This window comes from Medicago truncatula, chromosome 8 (genome assembly GCF_003473485.1).
Source record: "Medicago truncatula cultivar Jemalong A17 chromosome 8, MtrunA17r5.0-ANR, whole genome shotgun sequence".
In the NCBI taxonomy this organism is placed as follows: Eukaryota; Viridiplantae; Streptophyta; class Magnoliopsida; order Fabales; family Fabaceae; genus Medicago; species Medicago truncatula.
In genome coordinates this window covers 45,628,677-45,648,870 of record NC_053049.1, presented here as the reverse complement: position 1 = coordinate 45,648,870, position 20,194 = coordinate 45,628,677, and the positions used below count along the sequence as shown (strand labels likewise).

At 31.7% G+C, this 20,194-nt stretch overlaps 1 protein-coding gene across 1 annotated transcript; it reads left to right on the top strand.

Annotated features, from left to right (window-relative positions):
• The first annotated feature begins 9,201 nt into the window (after window positions 1-9,201).
• LOC25502117 (serine/threonine-protein phosphatase PP1) lies at window positions 9,202-13,640 on the top strand. Its single transcript, XM_013591667.3, has 4 exons — window positions 9,202-9,623; window positions 10,841-11,400; window positions 12,002-12,214; window positions 13,266-13,640. The coding sequence occupies exons 1-4, from the start codon at window positions 9,446-9,448 to the stop codon at window positions 13,278-13,280; spliced, it is 966 nt and encodes a 321-aa protein (XP_013447121.1). The 5' UTR covers window positions 9,202-9,445; the 3' UTR covers window positions 13,281-13,640.
• The last annotated feature ends 6,554 nt before the right edge of the window (window positions 13,641-20,194 follow it).

Below are 20,194 nucleotides of genomic sequence, written 5' to 3'. Positions count from 1 at the left end.
AGTTTTCGGGAAATCATCTTATGTCTTCTCATATAGTCCGTCCGTTTCGAATATTCCGGTGCGTGAGCCCAATCTTACATTTTTTATTTTTCATTTTTCATTTTTATTTACACTCTCCCCTTTTTTTGATGTATTCATTGGGTGAAATATCCTCTCCGTTTAACAAAATAAATGGAGTTTTGCAAGTTGGAAAGAGATAGATATAAAAAATAGATAGTGGGTCCTATCACTAAGTGGTTTCCACCATCATTAATTATATTTTACTTTTTTCAAGATTTTATGTGTTTTTATCTCTCCAAATTGAAGAAATGGAAAAACACATAAATGGAGAGGATCCTAACCCTTATTCGTTGTAGGGTTGTTGCCACTTCCTTCACGTGGCTTTATCCATTTTCTTAGGGTTATATCTATTTCTATTGACTTTTTTCTTTCCTCAATAATATCTTTAGATTATGTTTAGGTTGAGGGTTTTTCGAAAATGAGAGTGAGTTTACTTTTCTTTAATATATGGGTTTACTTTTCCGCAATTTAAAAAGGAAAAGTTAAACCCTTAATCCAAACATATTCTAAATAAATTCGATTTATATGACAAGAGTTTGAGTTAATTCAGAAAAATATATAAAAGTTAGAAATAAAATAATTCTCTCTTCGTCTTAAAAGTCGTTTCGAAATTATAAGTAATTTTACAAGATTATCCCTATCTAATGGTATGGTTAAGAGAAATGAAAATAATTGGAACTATAAAGAGTAATGAATAGTAAATTGTATAATAGAACAATAAACATTAATATTTTAACGGTATTGTAAATCGATTTATAATTTTGGACATGAGAAGTATATTATTGGTATCATTGAAAAATAATATCAAGATTTGTTAAATACAATTTAAAAGTTACAACTCAAAAATATTTATATGTATATCTAACACAAAACCATAATTATATAATTCAAAATCATATAAAAAAGAGGAGATAGACGGAGACAACTCCGAGATTAGCTACTTTTTGTTCTCTTCAACTTACCTTTTTTTTTTTTTGTAGTTGTCGGGATTTGAACCCCGAACATTGTATATATTATGTATTATCCTCGTGAGATTTTGAGCCACATTTTTTTTTTCTTTTCTACTATATTTCTTTCATATACGTGTATTTCATGTCGATTGTTATTGTGTTGGATAATGCGTCGTTTTCTACAGACTATTGGTTATATAATCATACACATGAGAGACTCGTTTGGTACCTTGAGCCCTTTTCAAGCAACACTAATGTATTATTGTTGTATCCTATGCTAAACTCCTTTGATCCTCCATGCATTAATTCTTTCTTTGTTATTTTGGAGACTAAATTATTTCAAAAGATTTTTAACCATATAATGTTACATTTGTTTGATTTATTTGAAGTTAGATAGATTAGTAAAATATTTGTCATGATTTGAAATTAAATTTTGATTGTTCTTTGGAATTAGCAGCATCTTAAGTTTGAGATGGGGGTACTAGTAGAACTTTGCCATGAATAAGAAAAAAAATTAAAAATGAAAATGTAGATAACAAATAAAAAAGTCCGGTCTCTTAGAGAGAAAAAAAAGTAGTTCTATTAGTATCTGTAACACCCTATTTCTATTAAAGCAATTAAACATGCGAATAATACATTTATTCAAGAAATAGAGGCTACGCCACATTCAAAATTCAAAAACCAATAAACATGTATATAAACCTCAACAGTCGCAGCGGAATATAAACCAGAGTAAATCCAAGTATACATGTTAGGATTAATAGTGTTTTACCCCCCTGTAATATAGGTCATTTCCGGTTTTACCCCCTGTAAAATATATTTTTTGGATTTCGTCCTTGTAATTTGAAGATTTTTGGTTTTGGACCTTCATGAATTTTGATTGTACAAAATCGAAGATATGACAGGGGGTAAACCGAAATTTGCTCAAATTAACATGGGGTTAAACCGAAATTTTCTCAAATTACAAGGGGGGGTAAACCTAAATTTGCTCAAATTACAGGGGGTAAAATTTTCCATGAAGGTCCAAAACCAAAAAATCTTCAAATTACAAGGATGAAATTCAAAAAAACTATTTTACAGGGGGTAAAAGACTATTGACCCTAACCCTACATGTTATGAATCAATAATTACATCAACATAGATGCATCTCAAAATCCCAACATACGGGTAATCTCCAAACATAACAAAATACAAAACAAAAGATAATCTAGACAGACATAACCGACGCCTAGATCAGAGCCAACCTAGACTATAAAAACACTGATACCGGAGGTAGCTCCCGATATCCACCAAGCACAAGAACTCACCAAGCAACTAATCATGCACAACGTCTACCCATCCATACAGACAGGTAGGCGGTCCATCACAGATCCACTGAGGGTAAGTATTACATCATCATAATCCAAATAACAGTTAATATGGATATTTCAATTCAAACATCAGGCACTTGATCAATAATAATATTCTCATACATATACTTACATCAAAAACCCCAATATCTCACATCAATAATCACCACTCACATGTGTCATGAACAATTATCAATTCACAGTTATTCATACACAATCACCAATCACATATATCATGAACAATCATTAATCACATTTCATGAACAATCACCAAGCACATTTCATCAAGTCACATATTCAATTATGACATACTTCATCAACCAATCAAATGTAATCATCACAATTACTCATTCACAACCACAATGTACATCAACTACATTCACAACTAGGACTCATGCCAAAACATGATATGATCCTAGACACACCCTATATGCATGCGTTGCCGGTCTCACCAATATTTAGGCCGTCGCCCATGATGCCGACAGAACATCATAATCTCACCATTTGGATATATAAAAATATCTGTCTCCATCAGTCATGTATGCATGAACATATGACTCAACAACAATGCATATGTTCACACAAACAACTCACCACATTGGATATAAAATCCGTCACCATCAGTCATGTATGCATAAACATATATCTCAACAACAATACATATGTTCATACAAACAATTCACCATATTCTCACCAATATTACCTGCATAAATGCATTCACACCAATTCATCATTTCTCGACATATATGAACTCACCAACAATTCACATCATATATATATATATATATATATATATATATATATATATATATATATATTCACCCACCATATCATAATAAACAATGTATATGGATTCACCAATATCATCACCTTCACATAATTTCACATCAATTGCATGATTTACTCATTCCAAGTAAAGAGGAAAAATACAACACATTATCACCATAATCATCAACAATAATTAACACCATTCACATCTTACGATAATATCATATCATTCACCTCATGATCCATTCACATGTATTCAAGTAGTTATGCAAAACTGAACACAAAAGGTCACAAGATAATTGGCTAAAAGAGTCATTTCCAATAAAATCCATATCAAGTGACAAAAGACCAACATTGATAATTTCCAAAATAACAACTTAATTCAAGTTTGAAAGCTCACAAAAATAATCTTAATCAATCATGTAGTCGTGAGCTTAAGCCACTTACAAACTATTAGACATTAGTTCAAAGTATAGCTTAAGTCTGTATGAGAAAACCCAAGTTTCACATTTTCCACAATCCCACCCGAAAATCAAGTTTGACATGATTAAGACATTGTACTAACCTCACAAACATTGCCTAAGCCCATAAGAACTGTAGACTAAGCTTACAACCCCTTTTTGTTCATAAAAACCAAGTTTCGGCAATTTTCGGAAAACCGAACACGACACAATCTCAAGTTTCAAACCATTTGAGAAATTGAAGTTTCAACAAAGTTAAATGTGTTCCAGTGGAAAAGTAGGTGAAAACAACAAAAGAACACTTCAAAACGATCGCCTAGGACCCCTACACGACCACTCCCAAGCACCTGGACACGGAACAACGTTCCCGTTGTCCTGTCCTGGGCGCATGGCGCTAGAGGTGCAGCGCCTAGCGCTGGCTCACTGACATGTGGGCCCCTAGCGCCCTTGTGCAGGCGCAGCGCTCCATAAACGCGCGTTTTCGCGTGTTTCGGCCGCATATTTTCGCCAATTTCGACCAAAAATCGAATGTTTAAAGTCCTCAATCATCAAAAGTGATCTGAGGCATAACCCGAGGCTCTAACACATCGAACTCGCTCGTTTCGTGGCATTTGTACAAGTTATGAAATTGTTAAAATGATTTTTCTCAAAACAATAAGTCTTCATCAACAACAACAATTCATTTCTTCCAATTCAACACAATTCACAACAACATCTCAACATAATTCATACCCAAGTCATGCAATGAGATTATCATCAACAATTAACCACAACCACAACTTATGATCATGCATTCCATCATATTTCAACAACAACATGTCATAACTCACCAATTCCACTAAACCACCAACAACAATCCATTTCTCAACAACAAATCATGAATCATGCAAACCCAAGCCATGAATTATCATCAACAATATGACTAAACAACAACAACAACCATTGATCATGAAACATATCACAATTCATCAACAACCATGCATAATTCACCAATTGAGCATAATTTACAAACTACCCATTTTCATACATCATGAACTTGCAATTTCATCATCAACAATTCATTTAACATCAAATTAACATATTCAAACATATCTCTACAACATAAGCACGGATTTCAAAGATTGGGTTCATGATAATCACTTATTCCCATAATCAATTATGCATAGAACAAGAGAAAAAGAATTAACTAAATGATTATGATGAAAACTAACCCCCTTACCTTAGATAAGGATTAACCCAAACTTAGGCTTCAATTTAGCTCTTAAGCTCACCCCAATTCTTGATTCTTCAAGTTCTCCTCTTCTAACCCTTTTTCTTCTCTTCACCACTTTCTCTCTCTACCTCTCTCTAGAAATATCTTGTGAAATGGAAATGAATGATATTTCCTAAGACAAACTCATATGGTATATTCCCCTTAATGGGCTTAACTTAGTTTCCAAAAGGTTACTACTATTCTCAACGGTAAAATGCTATTAACGATCACTTAGCGGTAAAACACTACTAACAGTCAATTAACTGTAAAATACTAATTATTACTCTAGTAACTCGGTAAAACTAATGGCTCTCACCAATTAATAAAAATAATTCTCACCAACGGAAACCCATGAAAATGCACCCAATGATAATTAATCACACACAAGCACAAATAAACACATAAAATAATTAAAAATAATTCTAACGAAAATCGGGCTGTTACAGTATCCGTTTATTGTTTGGCACACATGTTAGCACCTCGTCATTTTTGGTTGCGACACAAAACTAAAGGTTGCAGGAAAGTAAAGAAATATTTCAATTAGGAAATCCTCAGGAACTAACTCCAAATATATCACATATTAGCCTACTTTCCTAAATATATCACACATTAATCTAAGCCAAGTTATAACTTTCAAAAGACCCATATATGTGTGTGTATGTGATAATGCTGACTTTAAATGAATGTTTAAAATTGCTTCAAATTCATAGCAAAATACAATTACATTACGACTGATGTCTGCAAATGCCTTAACCATCCCCACTGACTTTAGGAGATACATACGTGTGTTTTGGAATTAAATGTGGTTGGAAGCATAATTATATTCTCTAAGTCTATTCTACTTGCATGAAAATGGTAAGTTAGTCAAGTTTGTAAATGGGAAGAGCAACAATTTGTAACTTCTTACTATTTTGTTCTCTGAGGACAACCAACAATTTAAGTGCGGGTTGTGATGACAAAGCATCATCTGTTACTTTAGACTATGTTTTTAGTGTTTTTAGTTATTTTCTTTGCATTTGAAGACAAATAAGAGGTCATTTAGGAGAGTTATACCGTGTTTGAGGAATATTTTGTATTATTTTCATTCGAGTTGTTGTAATTCACTTTCATACCTAATCATGCAACTTCATAGACGTGTTGAGTCTTTTTATTGCTAAATCATGTCATTCGACAAAGCAAAACACCATACGAAGGATCAAGGTGACTGCAAGAAGGAAATAAGAATATCAAATACTTTTCATCAAAAAGTATCTTATAGAAAAAAGCGTAATGAGATGACCTCTATCATGAATCAAGATGGAATCCAAATCAACGATGAAGACAATATTTATACAGTATTTACCTACTATTTCAAAGACATTTTCTCTTCTTTAAATCCCATGAATACGGATGAGATTATCCATACAATAAAGAACATAGTAACTCATGATGTGAAAAACATTATTGAGAAAAGATTCACAACTGAAGAGGTACATATACAACAATTAGCCATAATGAATGGTCTTGCTGCCCCTAGCCTTGATTGCCTCCCCGCCATGTTTTATCACAGGTTCTAGGACATCATTGGCAACAATGTCACCATTTATATCCTAAATGTTCTTAATGTTATCGTGATTATCGTATTTATAACCATAATCATATATGTCTTATTTATAAAATTAAAAATATCTTTACATGTGTTCTTCGTGCCCAAGTAGGCCACAAAGGCAACAAAACAAGGATAACTTATCGTATTTGAAATCAGTGGCGGAGCCATAATTTTTTTGGAGCTTGGGCAAAATAAAACAATGATAAGTTTTAGTGACAGCTGCAACCGTAGGTAGATGTCCGTAATGTTTTTAAAATGGTCTCCTTAGAATTACCTACGGTTTTTTCCGTAGGTAAAGGTGGAAAACATGCAGTGACAGTGTTTTGGCCATGACAGACAGATTTAGCTACGGAAATTTGCCCTATAGTGATGGATTTTGGCCGTCACTAAAAGTCAAATTTCTTGTAAATTTCTCGTAGCGATACAAAGAATGTACGGGTTGAGCCCGGGCTAGCTGGGGGGTAAATCGCCCATGTTTGACATGACCCGTGACTACTTTCCTGTTTGCTATGCCCATCTTCTTTCCTCTTTTCACTGTGGCTACCTTCCCATTTGTCGTGCCCGTCTTCTTTCCTCTTTTCAAGGGTTTTCAAACGTCAACTTTTAACTCGGATCCTCATGAACATCCTCTAGAAATTGAATTTTTTTTTTTGTATCAACTCAACATATTCTCCAATGAATTTTCCTATAATATCTCTTATTTTCTTAGTCATTATTTTGACTGGTAAACACAAACCATGAAAAGAGCATGAACCTCCATTAAACACCATTCACATATCCACATAATGAAATAACTAAAATACATGAACACCTTTATCGACTTCCTTGATTGCAACCTCCCTATGCGGTTTCTTGATTGGTTTGTTCGCAAGGAACATACCAACCAAGCACATCGTGGGATCTGTCTGACCATCGTCGTTAGGAACATTATCGAAAAACATAATATCTTCCACTTCATTCAAATTGAGATCCACTAAACTTGTCATCATAGATACACAAAAAAACTTGCATCTCTCTCACTACTTGGAGATGAAGGAAAACTTATAAGTTCTGACGCATCAAAGATAAGAAACCTTAACCCGCTTACAATATAAGAGAGAATACCCTAGAATATCTTATTAACCACCTTGCATGGACACCTAGAAAACTTACATTTTCTTCTGAATTAAACATCCGAAGTTCAAGTTTTTTTTAAACTAAATCGGACCTTTAAATTCTAGTAATACAACCACTTACAACTCTCGAATATAAACTTTATTATGATGTTGTCCTATTTGTCTAAAAGGGTGACAACACAATTATTTTATTTTATTTTGGTTCAAACAACCTAATGATTAGAAATTCATATTTTAAGATGAACACGTGGAGTGTCTGAGGTTCAAGTTCCACTCATATATAATTATACAATGTCTATACCAATTGAACTAAACTCTTAAGAACACACTAAATTTATTTATACAAGAAAAAATATAGTCAAGAAAAAATGTTGAAGGGAGTTTACAAGTAGTAAAAAAAAGTAGTAACGTTTCACGGTTTTTTTAGATATATATTGTATATGTCCATTTTGTAAAAAAAAGAAAAGAAAAAGATTAATGTATATATCCAATTTGGGTGAAAAGAAAGTTGTATTATTTCCATTTTTACGAAGAATTTAATACTGTCTCGATTAGATTCCTTAAAAAAAAAAATATTGTCTCGATTAGGTGATCCAAATTTCAAATTTAATACGCAAATCCATGAGTTTAAATTTGATTTTGAAAATGCATCAACAATAAAAAAATTGTTTGTTCAAATAAAAAACAATAAAAAATTGTTACAAAAATTTTTTCTATCGAAAAGTTTTTATTTTTTTTACGTTAGTTACCCTAGCTTGAAGAAATGACCGATATCCATCTTGAAAAGAAAAGTATAAAGCAATTAAAACAAAAACACTTCTAAAAGAATAATAATTAATTTTCTTAAAAAAAAAAGAATAATTACTAATGAAAATAATTAAGGCGTTTAAATTTGAAAACGGTCAACGGAAACCTTTTTTTTTTGGAAACTTTTGCCGGCAGTAATAATTCATCAACGTAATCACATCATTGTGTGCGACTTGTGATTGTACACTTGTGTGATTCTTTTTTTTTAGAGAATGAGCAAATACTTGATAATGCTTCAATCTTCATACTCGCACTACCACAAATATAATATAAATTAATTTTAAAATTTATTAAATAATTGATGTAAGTATTTTTTAAAATTGAATATTTTCTGCACGTGCAACTGTTGAGGCTAATCACTTAAACTTTATGAGATCTAAATGGATGGAAAACTCTTGATAAGAGTTTTAATGTTGTATACTCAATACTGAATTCGAACTCAAACATTAATTAATGTAGAAAAGATTTGTGTCTTCTTATTTAAACACTATTAAATAATATAAGTATTTTAAGATCACATATATCGGTTACCAACACCCTTTAATTAATTTAAATTAATTTTATTTAGTATAATAGTGACCGAGAGTAAATAAATATATTTTTGGGTAAAAAATAAAACCATTGAAGCACTCTTTGAAATTGAAAACCATTACACGTGCGAGGATGAGGGTCCCACACATCAACACTTAAAAATTTAAATTTTCAGATAGGATTTAATCCTTTTTTGACCAGATTTTATATTTATTTTTCGATAAAAAATTTGACCAGAAATGATCAGATAGGATTGAAGATTGATTGAGTCAGAAATATATAAAAGGAATTAAATAAAGTAAGGCATGATTTTTAATTTAGTAGATTTTTTATTTTATGATTATTAAATTCTATATCCATCATTTCAAATTGAAGATGTATCATCAACTGGGCTAGGGTTCATAAAACTCAGTCGTTTACAAGAAGGAGGGAAACGGCGGCTATAGCGAAACTCGCTAGTCGTTTTACGTTCTCTCTATTCCTTTCCGTTTCGCGTTTCTCTTTCTCTCTCTAAACGTAACCGTTTTCTTTCTCTCTCTCTCTCTCTCTCTTTTTCTCTTGGAGATGGATGGTACGGTGCTTGATGATATCATAAAGAAGCTTGTATCAGCGAAGAACGGAAGAACAACGAAGCAAGTTCATCTTACCGAGGCTGATATTCGTCAGCTTTGTACTTCTGCTAAGGAGATCTTTCTCAGTCAGCCTAATCTTCTTGAACTTGAAGCTCCTATCAAAATTTGTGGTATCTTTCTTTTGCATTTTTTTTTCTTCAATTAGTTGTAATCTTGTTTCTTTGTGCTGATTATTATAATTCATCTGTATGCCTGAACTTTGATATGAGTTTTACTCGTATTTTTTATTGTGATTTTCATTTTCTTAGAATTTATGTAATTGAATTGAAAGTGGCACGTAGTTCTGTTAATTTTTATTTTTAATTGGGGGTACGGGTGAATTTTTTTTTTTTTAATTGAAGCAGCACTGATAGTCATTTTACAACTGTTTGAGAGGGTATTTGAACTCGAGAGGTTAGAAGACTAAGCTGTTACTACTGAACGCTTAATTTCTGTTAATAGATCATACACTTTTTTAATGAATGGCTAGGTTTTTGTTATGCTTCTTTACACACTTCTTTGGTAGCTTGAGTTGAATTTGTTTTCGTGGTTTTTGATAGGATTGTTTGGTTTTCTTCAGACAATTAAGTAGTTTACTGCCCGAGATGATTTCAAATAAGTTTCTTGTTTAATTATTTGTGTTTCTACATTGCTGATGGGAGGGCTATAATGCACTGAGGCTGTATGAAATAGAAGGGGCCGCTGTTTAATGGTAGTTTACTTAAGGCCTGTATCTCTTCCTGTTGCGATGGGAAACCTCTTGGTTGTCAATCAGTTTAGTTTGAAACCCCTGGTCGAGCTTCTTTCTTCTGTGAATTCCCGGTTTAGGCGGTATCTGGGCCCCTTATGTCAGGAACATACTGCCTTGTAGTGTGTTTTTGGGTTTATCTCAAATTTTTGGCCTGTTGACATTTGTGAACAGTTTAAAAGCTCATTTATCTAAGGTGGCAACTCGTGAATTTTAATTTTAGGGCTGCAGTGGTATTTAGTGCATGTTTCATTGACGTTTGGAAAGTCCCAGATCATGGTTTGGGCAAAAGCTTGTCTCTTTTAGCTTTTGCACATACTGTGATTTTGGAGTTCCGAATGCCAAAACCAAACACACTCTTACTTTAGAGCATGTTATCAACTTATCATCAGGTTTTCTCACCTAAAGCTTTTCCATTTTGTTAAAAATATGAATGTTACCCTTGACACCTTGAGTATCTGGTTTACGGAATTAAATATTCCCCCCTAGTTTGATTGCCTTGTCTCATTATGTTGTGTGTGTATCTTCCTTCAGGTCCTATTTTGCTTTTGACCACTGTCATCTGTAAGTGTTAAACTGGTTTAAACAATTTGTTTGCAGGAGATGTCCATGGCCAGTTTTCAGACCTTTTAAGGCTGTTCGAATACGGGGGATACCCACCTGAGGCAAATTACTTATTTCTTGGAGATTATGTTGATCGTGGTAAGCAGAGCATAGAGACAATATGCTTGCTCCTTGCATATAAAATCAAATACAAGGAGAACTTCTTTCTTCTCAGGGGCAACCATGAATGCGCCTCCATCAATCGTATTTATGGTTTCTACGATGAGTGCAAGAGGAGGTACAATGTTCGTCTCTGGAAGACGTTTACTGATTGCTTTAATTGTTTACCGGTTGCTGCTCTAGTAGATGAGAAGATCCTTTGCATGCATGGGGGACTTTCTCCTGAACTTAAAAACTTGGATCAGATACGGAATATTGCTCGCCCTATTGATGTGCCAGATCATGGCCTTCTCTGTGACCTTCTGTGGGCTGATCCTGATAAAGATCTTGAGGGATGGGGAGAAAATGATCGAGGTGTTTCATTCACATTTGGGGCTGACAAGGTTGTCGAGTTTCTTGAGCATCATGATCTTGATCTGATATGTAGAGCTCACCAGGTAATGAACCCTGTAGCTTGGTTGATTTCAATGATTTTATTCTTGATTGACCAATGCCATCCTTGGCTATAATTTATAAATAGTACCATCTGTATATACAATATGTTTGAAATTTACTGATTATCGCTCAAATTGTTTAAAAAAAATAAGCACATGCTTTGAGCAGAGGTATTTATAATGATAATTGAGCGGTGAGACTTGAAGGAATAAGAGAAAGACTACATGAGTAAGGATATGACCAAGTTGGGTTTTAAGACAGACAAATTAGTTACTATTGTAAAGTCTTGTTAATTTATGATTTTTAATGCACAACACGACTGAATATGGTTTTCTGGCGGCTTCCCCTTTCCTTTGTTCTTAACACTAAACTTCAACACCTCATAAATATGGGATCATTCTTATTTATTTTCAATTGACGATCCTTTGTTTAACTGCCTCCTTTTTTTTTTTTAATTGCGGACGTCTTTGTATATTGTATTATATATTTGTCTGTGTGCTGGTGTATTGGGATTTTGCTTCGCTTAGGGGTCTTAATTCTTTTTAATAAACCAGTAAATCTGATCTGATGTTTCCTTTTAATATTTTGGGGGCTGCGTTTCAGGTTGTAGAAGATGGATATGAGTTTTTTGCCAAACGTAAGCTGGTGACTGTATTCTCTGCACCAAATTACTGTGGTGAGTTTGATAATGCCGGTGCTATGATGAGTGTGGATGACTCATTGACATGCTCTTTCCAGATACTGAAGTCTTCCGATAAGAAGGGCAAAGTTGGATTTGGCAATAACTCATCAAGACCTGGAACTCCACCTCATAAGGTAAAAATATAATGATTGTTATGCATGTACTTGTTCGTTAAAACACACGTGATTCTATGTATATGTGTATGGGTGTCTATGTATTGCATGTTTAAATGCATGTCATAAACTTGAGTTATAATCAAAGAAGTCAGAAGTTTCATAACTTCAACTAGTATTAGCAAATATGAAGTTTCATGTCACTTAAGTTGGTTATTGAACATATGATGATATGCCTGATTTTGTGTATAGATTTATATATCATTTTAAGCACTAAGACATTATTTGATTCTATGTATATGTGCATGGGATCTATGTATTGCATGTTTAAATGCATAATATAAACTTGAGTTATAACCAAAGAATTCAGAAGTTTCATAACTTCAACTAGTATTAGCAAATATGAAGTTTCATGTCACTTAAGTTGGTTATTGAACACATGATGATATGCCGATTTTGTGTAGATTTATATATCATATTAAGCATCAAGACATCAAAGAAGTCAGAAGTTTCATAACTTCCACTAGTATTGTCGTGTTGAACATATGAAGATATACCTCATTTTGTGTAATTTATGTATCATTTTAAGTACCAAGACATGATACAGATAATTCGTTTGAAGTGCATTGCTTTAGAGAAACATTTTGGGTGAAATCCTATGCTGTTACCAAGTTAAGACAAGTTTAAAAACTATTAATGGTTTTCCCATTAAAATTAAAGTGTCCAAAAAGAGATTCAACGTTCACGGGCATTATCCATAGACACAATTCACCATTTTCTTGTGGTTTCTAGGGGCATATAAGTGAGAAATGGCTATGCTCTTTGGGGCAATTCTATCTCCCCCTCCCCCCACCTAAAAAAAAAAAGCTCAGTGGGAGAAGTGACCCCGGCCCTTATCTATACGGGTCGACTAAAATTATTAGGACTTCATTTATTTACTTTGTAAAATTACTTTAACTGTTTGTTTATAAAAGCATGAGAAAATTGACTTGCTACTTTCTTTTGATTGAATCACATGCTGCATATCTTTTGTGATATTTAATGAGTTCTGACCATATACCTGTTATTCCAGGGTGGGAAGAATTAATTAACATACTCGAGCTATGTAACTATAAGGTCAGTGAGCTGGATGATGGCTTTCATTCTCCACATAGGTTAAAGGTTTATATTTCTGCTACCTGGCATGGTTGATGATTCACAAGATGTTTACATTTTCCCTGCCTTCCTTTGCAACGATAACTGAAGACAGTATGGCAGGGACATGGCACTTTTTATTGTGCGACTTCAATTGACCCCCTATCCTTGTTTCTTTCTTTCTTATTTTTTTTAGTTTCTTTTCTTCTTCTTCTTCTTATTATTATTGATGTACAATGGAAATTCAAACTCCATAAAGGGTGATCTTGTTATGGTATTGCGAAAATTTTAATATAAGATTGCTTCGACTTTACACTGAGTGTGACAGCCTATGGCGAGTAGGAAAAATATGACGGTTAAACACTAACTTGAATGAGTTTATTTAGTCTTCTAATCGTTAGAGAAAAGGTCATGTAATTCAGAGTTTTCTCTTGACGTTAAAGAAAGTCAAATGAATCATGTTTCAGTTGGAGATTGAACTAGGCTATTTTTAAGAGCAGTGCTATTTAAAGGGTATAGTTATTGCGCGGAAGCGCCAGTGTGGGACAATCTACCTTGACTCGTTTTTATAGTTTACATACTTTTGTATTACCTCTTCTTATTGCTGTATTCATGTTAATGCACTTTCCAATAATAGGTAAGCAAGGCATGTCCCGTCCTTTATAGAGAATATGAATCATAGATATTTGTAATCAATCATCTTGGGAGGAATATGAATCATAGATATTTGTAATCAATTATTTTGGGAGGAGTAATAGCATTTCATTGCTTCAAATTTGCAATGTTAAAAAATAAAAATAAGAACAAAGATGGTGCCGGCAGCGGCAGTTTCTTCCCCCATTTAGTCATGTAGTTTTCTTTGGGTTATACCATTATTTTTAAATAAAGTCAATAAGATACATTGTCATCACTTAGTATCTTAATGATGCCCCCTATTTGGTCGTATAAGAAGTCAATAGAGGTTAATATCCGCGACAAAGAAGGTAATATATTTGTCAATTCAATTAATAATCTAGATATACATATTTCATCCGTCTAAATTCTAATGATTCAAATATTTTATTTTCGTAGAAGAAGTGATAAGCATCCTTGAAACTCATCCATATAATTATAAAGTCTTCGATTTAACCTTCCAGAAATGTGTTCAACATAATAATTTTGTCATTTTCCGTTGAACTAAGCTCTATGAACCCTAAGGAGTTGATTTTATTATATACTAGACTTTAGACCCGTGTGTCGCACGGGTCATTTCGACTAATATATAAGAATAAGTAATGGTAAAAAAAAATCCTAAAATAAATAAAAGATGAAGAGTATTATACATTTTACTTATGCAAGTTCAAAAAATAAAGTAGGAGATGACATGAAATCGATTAATTGAAACAAACGAATATTAAAAAATAAAAATTAGACAATGACAGGGATTTAAAATTCTACATATTTCTAATCCTTCACATATCAAAATTACAATTGGTTCTCTTCATTGTAATCATCTAAACTTAATTAAAAAATTTGCAAGTGCAAATAGAATCGACATTATACAAATTGGTCAGTACTTGATTCCAAAAACCTATGTTACATGAAAACCACTCATACCTAAATAACAATAATAAATCTTCAAAACAAAAATCAACTATTCTCAAAGGACCCAAAAGAAAGATTTTTAGCCTTCAAAATCACAATTCCTCTTGTTGTATTGCTTTTGTGTCAAAAGCACCATAAGTTGAATAGTAGGCCCATGCACATGACTTTCCTCATAAGACAAAAACACCAGTTTTTTATAGGTTGAAAAAATAAATCAAATATCCTTAACTTTCAATAACGCTTAGAAACAACTGAAACTTTTGCATTATCTCAATCCACAAACAAAATAGAAGACCTTTATATTTGCTTTAGGCACCTTAAGGAATTCTATGTAAATTGTTTTCCTGCAATGAAATGCTAAACACAATGAGCAAAGAAGAAGAATTAACAACAATATTTGGATTGTTTTATTTAGCTTACAATTCTTTAAACTAATCAACAAAAATTAAATTTGCATTAAATCCTCCACAATATCAAGAATTTTTCAAAGGGATCATTCTATTTGTATGACTATGATGAGAACTCATGTGTGTCCATGAAGATCAGCTCTACGGATAAGTGTTATCTATAGAATTGGTATTGCCATTCATAAAACCTCTAATAAAAAATATTATTATGACTACAAAACAACAAATCAGCAAAGCAGTTTAGAAAAGAGTGAAGACAATAATTTTTACCTAAAGAGGATTATGAAGAGAAATAAATCTCAAAAATATTATCTGAATATAAAACAATGAAAGATTATGTTATAGTTAACATTCACACATGCAGCTAAATACCTGGTTCATATTCATACCCTCTGTCGAAGCATGTCCTACGTTTTATACACTAAATATATTATGTTGTCACATTTCCATCAATTGATAAGAACTTACAGGTATAAATTAAGATAAAGAAGGCATTAAATGTTAACAACTAAAAAGTGTAACATCTAAGAGAACAAAATGCGGGACAAAAATATTGTTAATCACCTGCTAGAAGTTTTCACAAAGTGAAAATCAAATCAATGTATATTTTCTGAGTTATAATCTTAAATATTGCAAATGAAAGTTATATTTATAACATCTCCTTACCAAATGAAGAGACTAAACTCTTACTCACCCACCAATAACATTAGCAATTGTTGCATTGTGAGGATCTGCAAGTGCACATGATTTTTACTTCAAGATAGGTACTATTTGAATTGTGCACACATAAATAAAGAAACAAAATAAAAGAAGACACTTAAATCCCTCAATAAATTGTTTATTTGTTTCATTTAGGAGAAGACTAAACAAAGCTAATACGACATTCTATCGAAGGAAGGAATGAAGAAAAGCGAATGCATACTTACGTTTAATTGAAAGAAAATGAACACGGAAAAAGATCATAATATCGACATCGTAGTAAAACTGCAACAATGGAGAATCTGAAAAATTGTAAAATCAAAATTAAGAAAATAAGAGACAGATGCCGTAAAAAAAGAAAGTCCAAATTGGAAAGAGAATAAAATTTGGATGCTTAGATTAAAATTATGAAGAGAATTTAGCAAGACTGATACTTCATTACATTGAAAAGGAAAAACTGAAGAATCAAATGTTTGATTCAACAATTGAAAATAAAGCAAAAAGATGGAGCAGCAAACACTCCATTATATGAATCTGGATTATTAACCAAAGGACCTGTTGCATCAATACAGTAAAAATAAAAAGTGTTACAAAACATCTTTAAGTATGAAAACATACGCAGAAATCAGACCATAGCATCAGATATACCCGTTAAGCAGTGATACGACAACAACATTTTTCAATATTACCACTTGATATTCTTTGAATGAATGATTGAAGGGAGAAATTCTCTGAACGAATGATTAAAGGGATAAATAAGGATGTGTTTTATTCAATTATGTATGATACACATTTATAGTGAGAAGGGGAATTGATACGTGAAAGTGCTTTGGAAACAGCTAAATTTGTGGGGAGTTGGAGTCTGGGTCGTGGTTAATATTAGAAGAGAATTTGAATTTTGCAATTGCAAAAATGGGAAGCCTGATATAATGGAAAGCCTAACAAATTCTGATTAAATCATCTCTTAATTAATGCACACGAATTGGAAAAGGCGCAACAAACTTACTAGAATTTGTGAATTTGTTAGGTTTTTTTTTTTTTGTTTTGAAAAAGGGAATTTGTTAGGAGCGAAAATAGGATTGAATTGGATTTAGTAGTGAGCTGTTGTTTTTGATTTCAGAAGCATTTGAAAATAACATTTTGATTAAATGAAAATAATAGGAAGAATTTGTTAATAAGAGTGTTTTTATTTTTTATTTTTAATATTTATCTGTTTATTGTTGTGTTGGAAACAAAATAGGAGGAAATTGTATTTTTTTTTAATTTTTATGTTTATCAGTTTATTGTTGTGTTGGAAACAAAATAGGAGGAAATTGTTATAGGAATAAGAGGAATAGGAGCAACGATTTTTAAAGTTTATCTCTTAATTAAACAGGTTTAATTGAACACAGGGGTAATAACGTAAAAGTCATAATAAAATCTAGGTTAAAATTAGGTTAAAAATTGGCTTACGGATTAACTTTTATATATAAAGATTTTTGTTAATAAACAGTATAGTTGCTTATCAAACAATTATGGAATCATACGAAGCTATGAAATCACTGCATGATCAAACGATTACGAAATCATAGGAAGCTATAAAACAAACCTTTTTGAAGAATAGTAAAATGTAGATATTGTAAAATCACAGCAATACGTATTGGGTTGATCTTAAGCAAAATATACGTTGTTACTAGAATAAATACATATATTAAACTAATCGAAATCTTTAAGCAAAATATGATTAAGTCTTGGCTAAGGCAAAAAGATTGGATAATGCCACTCAAATACGAAAGCTAAACAAGAATCTAATGACGAGTTCCAACGTTTACAAGTAAAAAAGATATTGTAAACGAATATCTATATTATCAATTACGAATATCTATCCAAATTGATAATTTCAATTATAACGATTTCTTTTGTTACTAGTTTGCTAATGCGAGATATGGTGCTATGAGATCTGCCAGTAGGTGATTTATTGCAACAACTCGATGCAGCTTCAGTGCAACTTATCAAGATTTGATGTTATAACGATTTCTTTTGTTACTAGTTTAGGACCTTCGTACATTTATCTTTCAGATTTCACAGTAGATCAGTACTTTATCTTTTATATCCATTCCATTTATATCCATTCCATTTGAAGTGAATATGTAAATTGGGAGATCTTAAGGTACTGTTTGGTACGTTAGTTTTGCTTCAAATGGATTGCTAAGTTCACATTGCGTCAAAGGGCTTGAAAATAAGTGATATATCATGGTTACTCTGCAAGGGTAGGGCCTAAGGGTGTGCATGGGTTGGGTCAACCCGAAAACCCGATCAAACTTATCTAAAAATTAAAAAAAAATAGGTTGGACGGAATAATTAGGTTGGTATGGTTTCTAAAATAGAAAACTCATAATAATAAATGAGTTTCGGGTAAAACTAGATTCAAATCCAAAAAACTCATTTACCCAATAATGTCATTTTTTCATCTTTATTTTCATAGGGTAGAAGAAAAAATACTAAAGGTTATGGTCATAAACCAAATTATATTTCCAAAACATACATATTCTACCCTATATAATGAAAATTAAAACATGCTAGAGTTACAAGTCAAAATGTTGCACTTTTTGATTATTTTAATACTAATGCAATTTTATATCATGCAACATTAGTTTGTTGCAAGTATTTTATGACGAAATTTATTATTTGATATTATAATTTATTATTCTTTAGTGCATAAAATTATTGTAAAAATAAGTTAACCAATTTTTTATTTTAAGAAAATTAAAATGTAGAGTAATATCTAAGAAAAAATATGAGTACTTATCATTTAGTCATTTAATATTAAAAAAAGTGAAAAATAAGTTGGGTAACCCCGTTACCAAATCCAACGCAACCCAGAATTAACGGGTTTATCCAAACCCACCCAATAGTATATATAATTGGTGGTTATTTTACCTCACCTAAACCGGAGTACACTATATAGTTCGGGTTTTGGGTTTGGCCAACCCCAACCCAAACCGACCTACATACACCTCCAGCCGGGCCTCATAACTTCGTTGAATGTAAGTAAAAATAAAAATTAAATCAAAAGTAGTTTAGACACAAATCTTTTAGACAACTTGTATAAAATATGTATTTAACACGAAATAGAGCAAGTACGTAAAAAACGGATTTTAGCTTAGACAATTTTTTTAAATATGTTTGAGAGACAAGACCTTTTATGAGAACATGTAGGGATATTTTGCACAAAAGGAGGGAATAAAATAGAAACATAGTAATACCTTTGAGAAGGGTAAAATAACTAAAAACTTGACGATAGAACTATGTCATGAGTGTAACATAAAAATGGTGAATGATAACAAAAAGTCATGAAAAACATGGTAATACAATTGAGAATGATCTCATTTGCTTGACAATACCCTTAAAAAGCACTTTTTTTTTAATTGAACCCACGTTAACCGTTGCAACACGCCATTATAAAATAAATAATCTTTATTTGTAAAAAATCTTTATTTTTCTCTTTTTCAATTTAAAATAAATAATTGTAAAATTAAATATTCACTTTTTATTTCGTTAAAAGGAAATTCAATTTTTAATACATTATTAAATGATCATTGACCACTAATATTGACCCACATTAAAACATTCAATTTTCTGTTTTTTTTAGTTTTAACCATATTATTAACGTTTTGTCATAAAAAAAACATATTATTAACGTATTTAAATTAATTCCTCTAAAAAAAACATATTTAAATTAATTTAAGCATGCAATTTTTTTTCTTCAGTTTTTTATTTATAGAATTAATCAATATCATCAAAAAGTTAATTTACAAATAAAATATTTATATCATATTCAATGTATTTGTATTTTGATTTTAATTGATTCGTATATAGGATTAAAAAATATAAATGGATGCATTGAATACATCCATATTTTTAAATGGATGGATTAATTAATTGAATCCAATCCATTAGCAAAGTTATCAATTTTAATATATTATTAAATGATCACTAACCACCAATGTTGACCCACATTAAAACATTCATCTGTTATTTTCATTTATTTTTTAGATTTAAACATATTATTAACATATTTAAATTGATTCCTTCTTTAAAAAAATATTAAATTAATTTAAAAAATGGCCATTTGACTCTATTTTTCTAAATCCAGCACCGCCTCAATTTGCTATATATACAAACATCTTCTAACCCA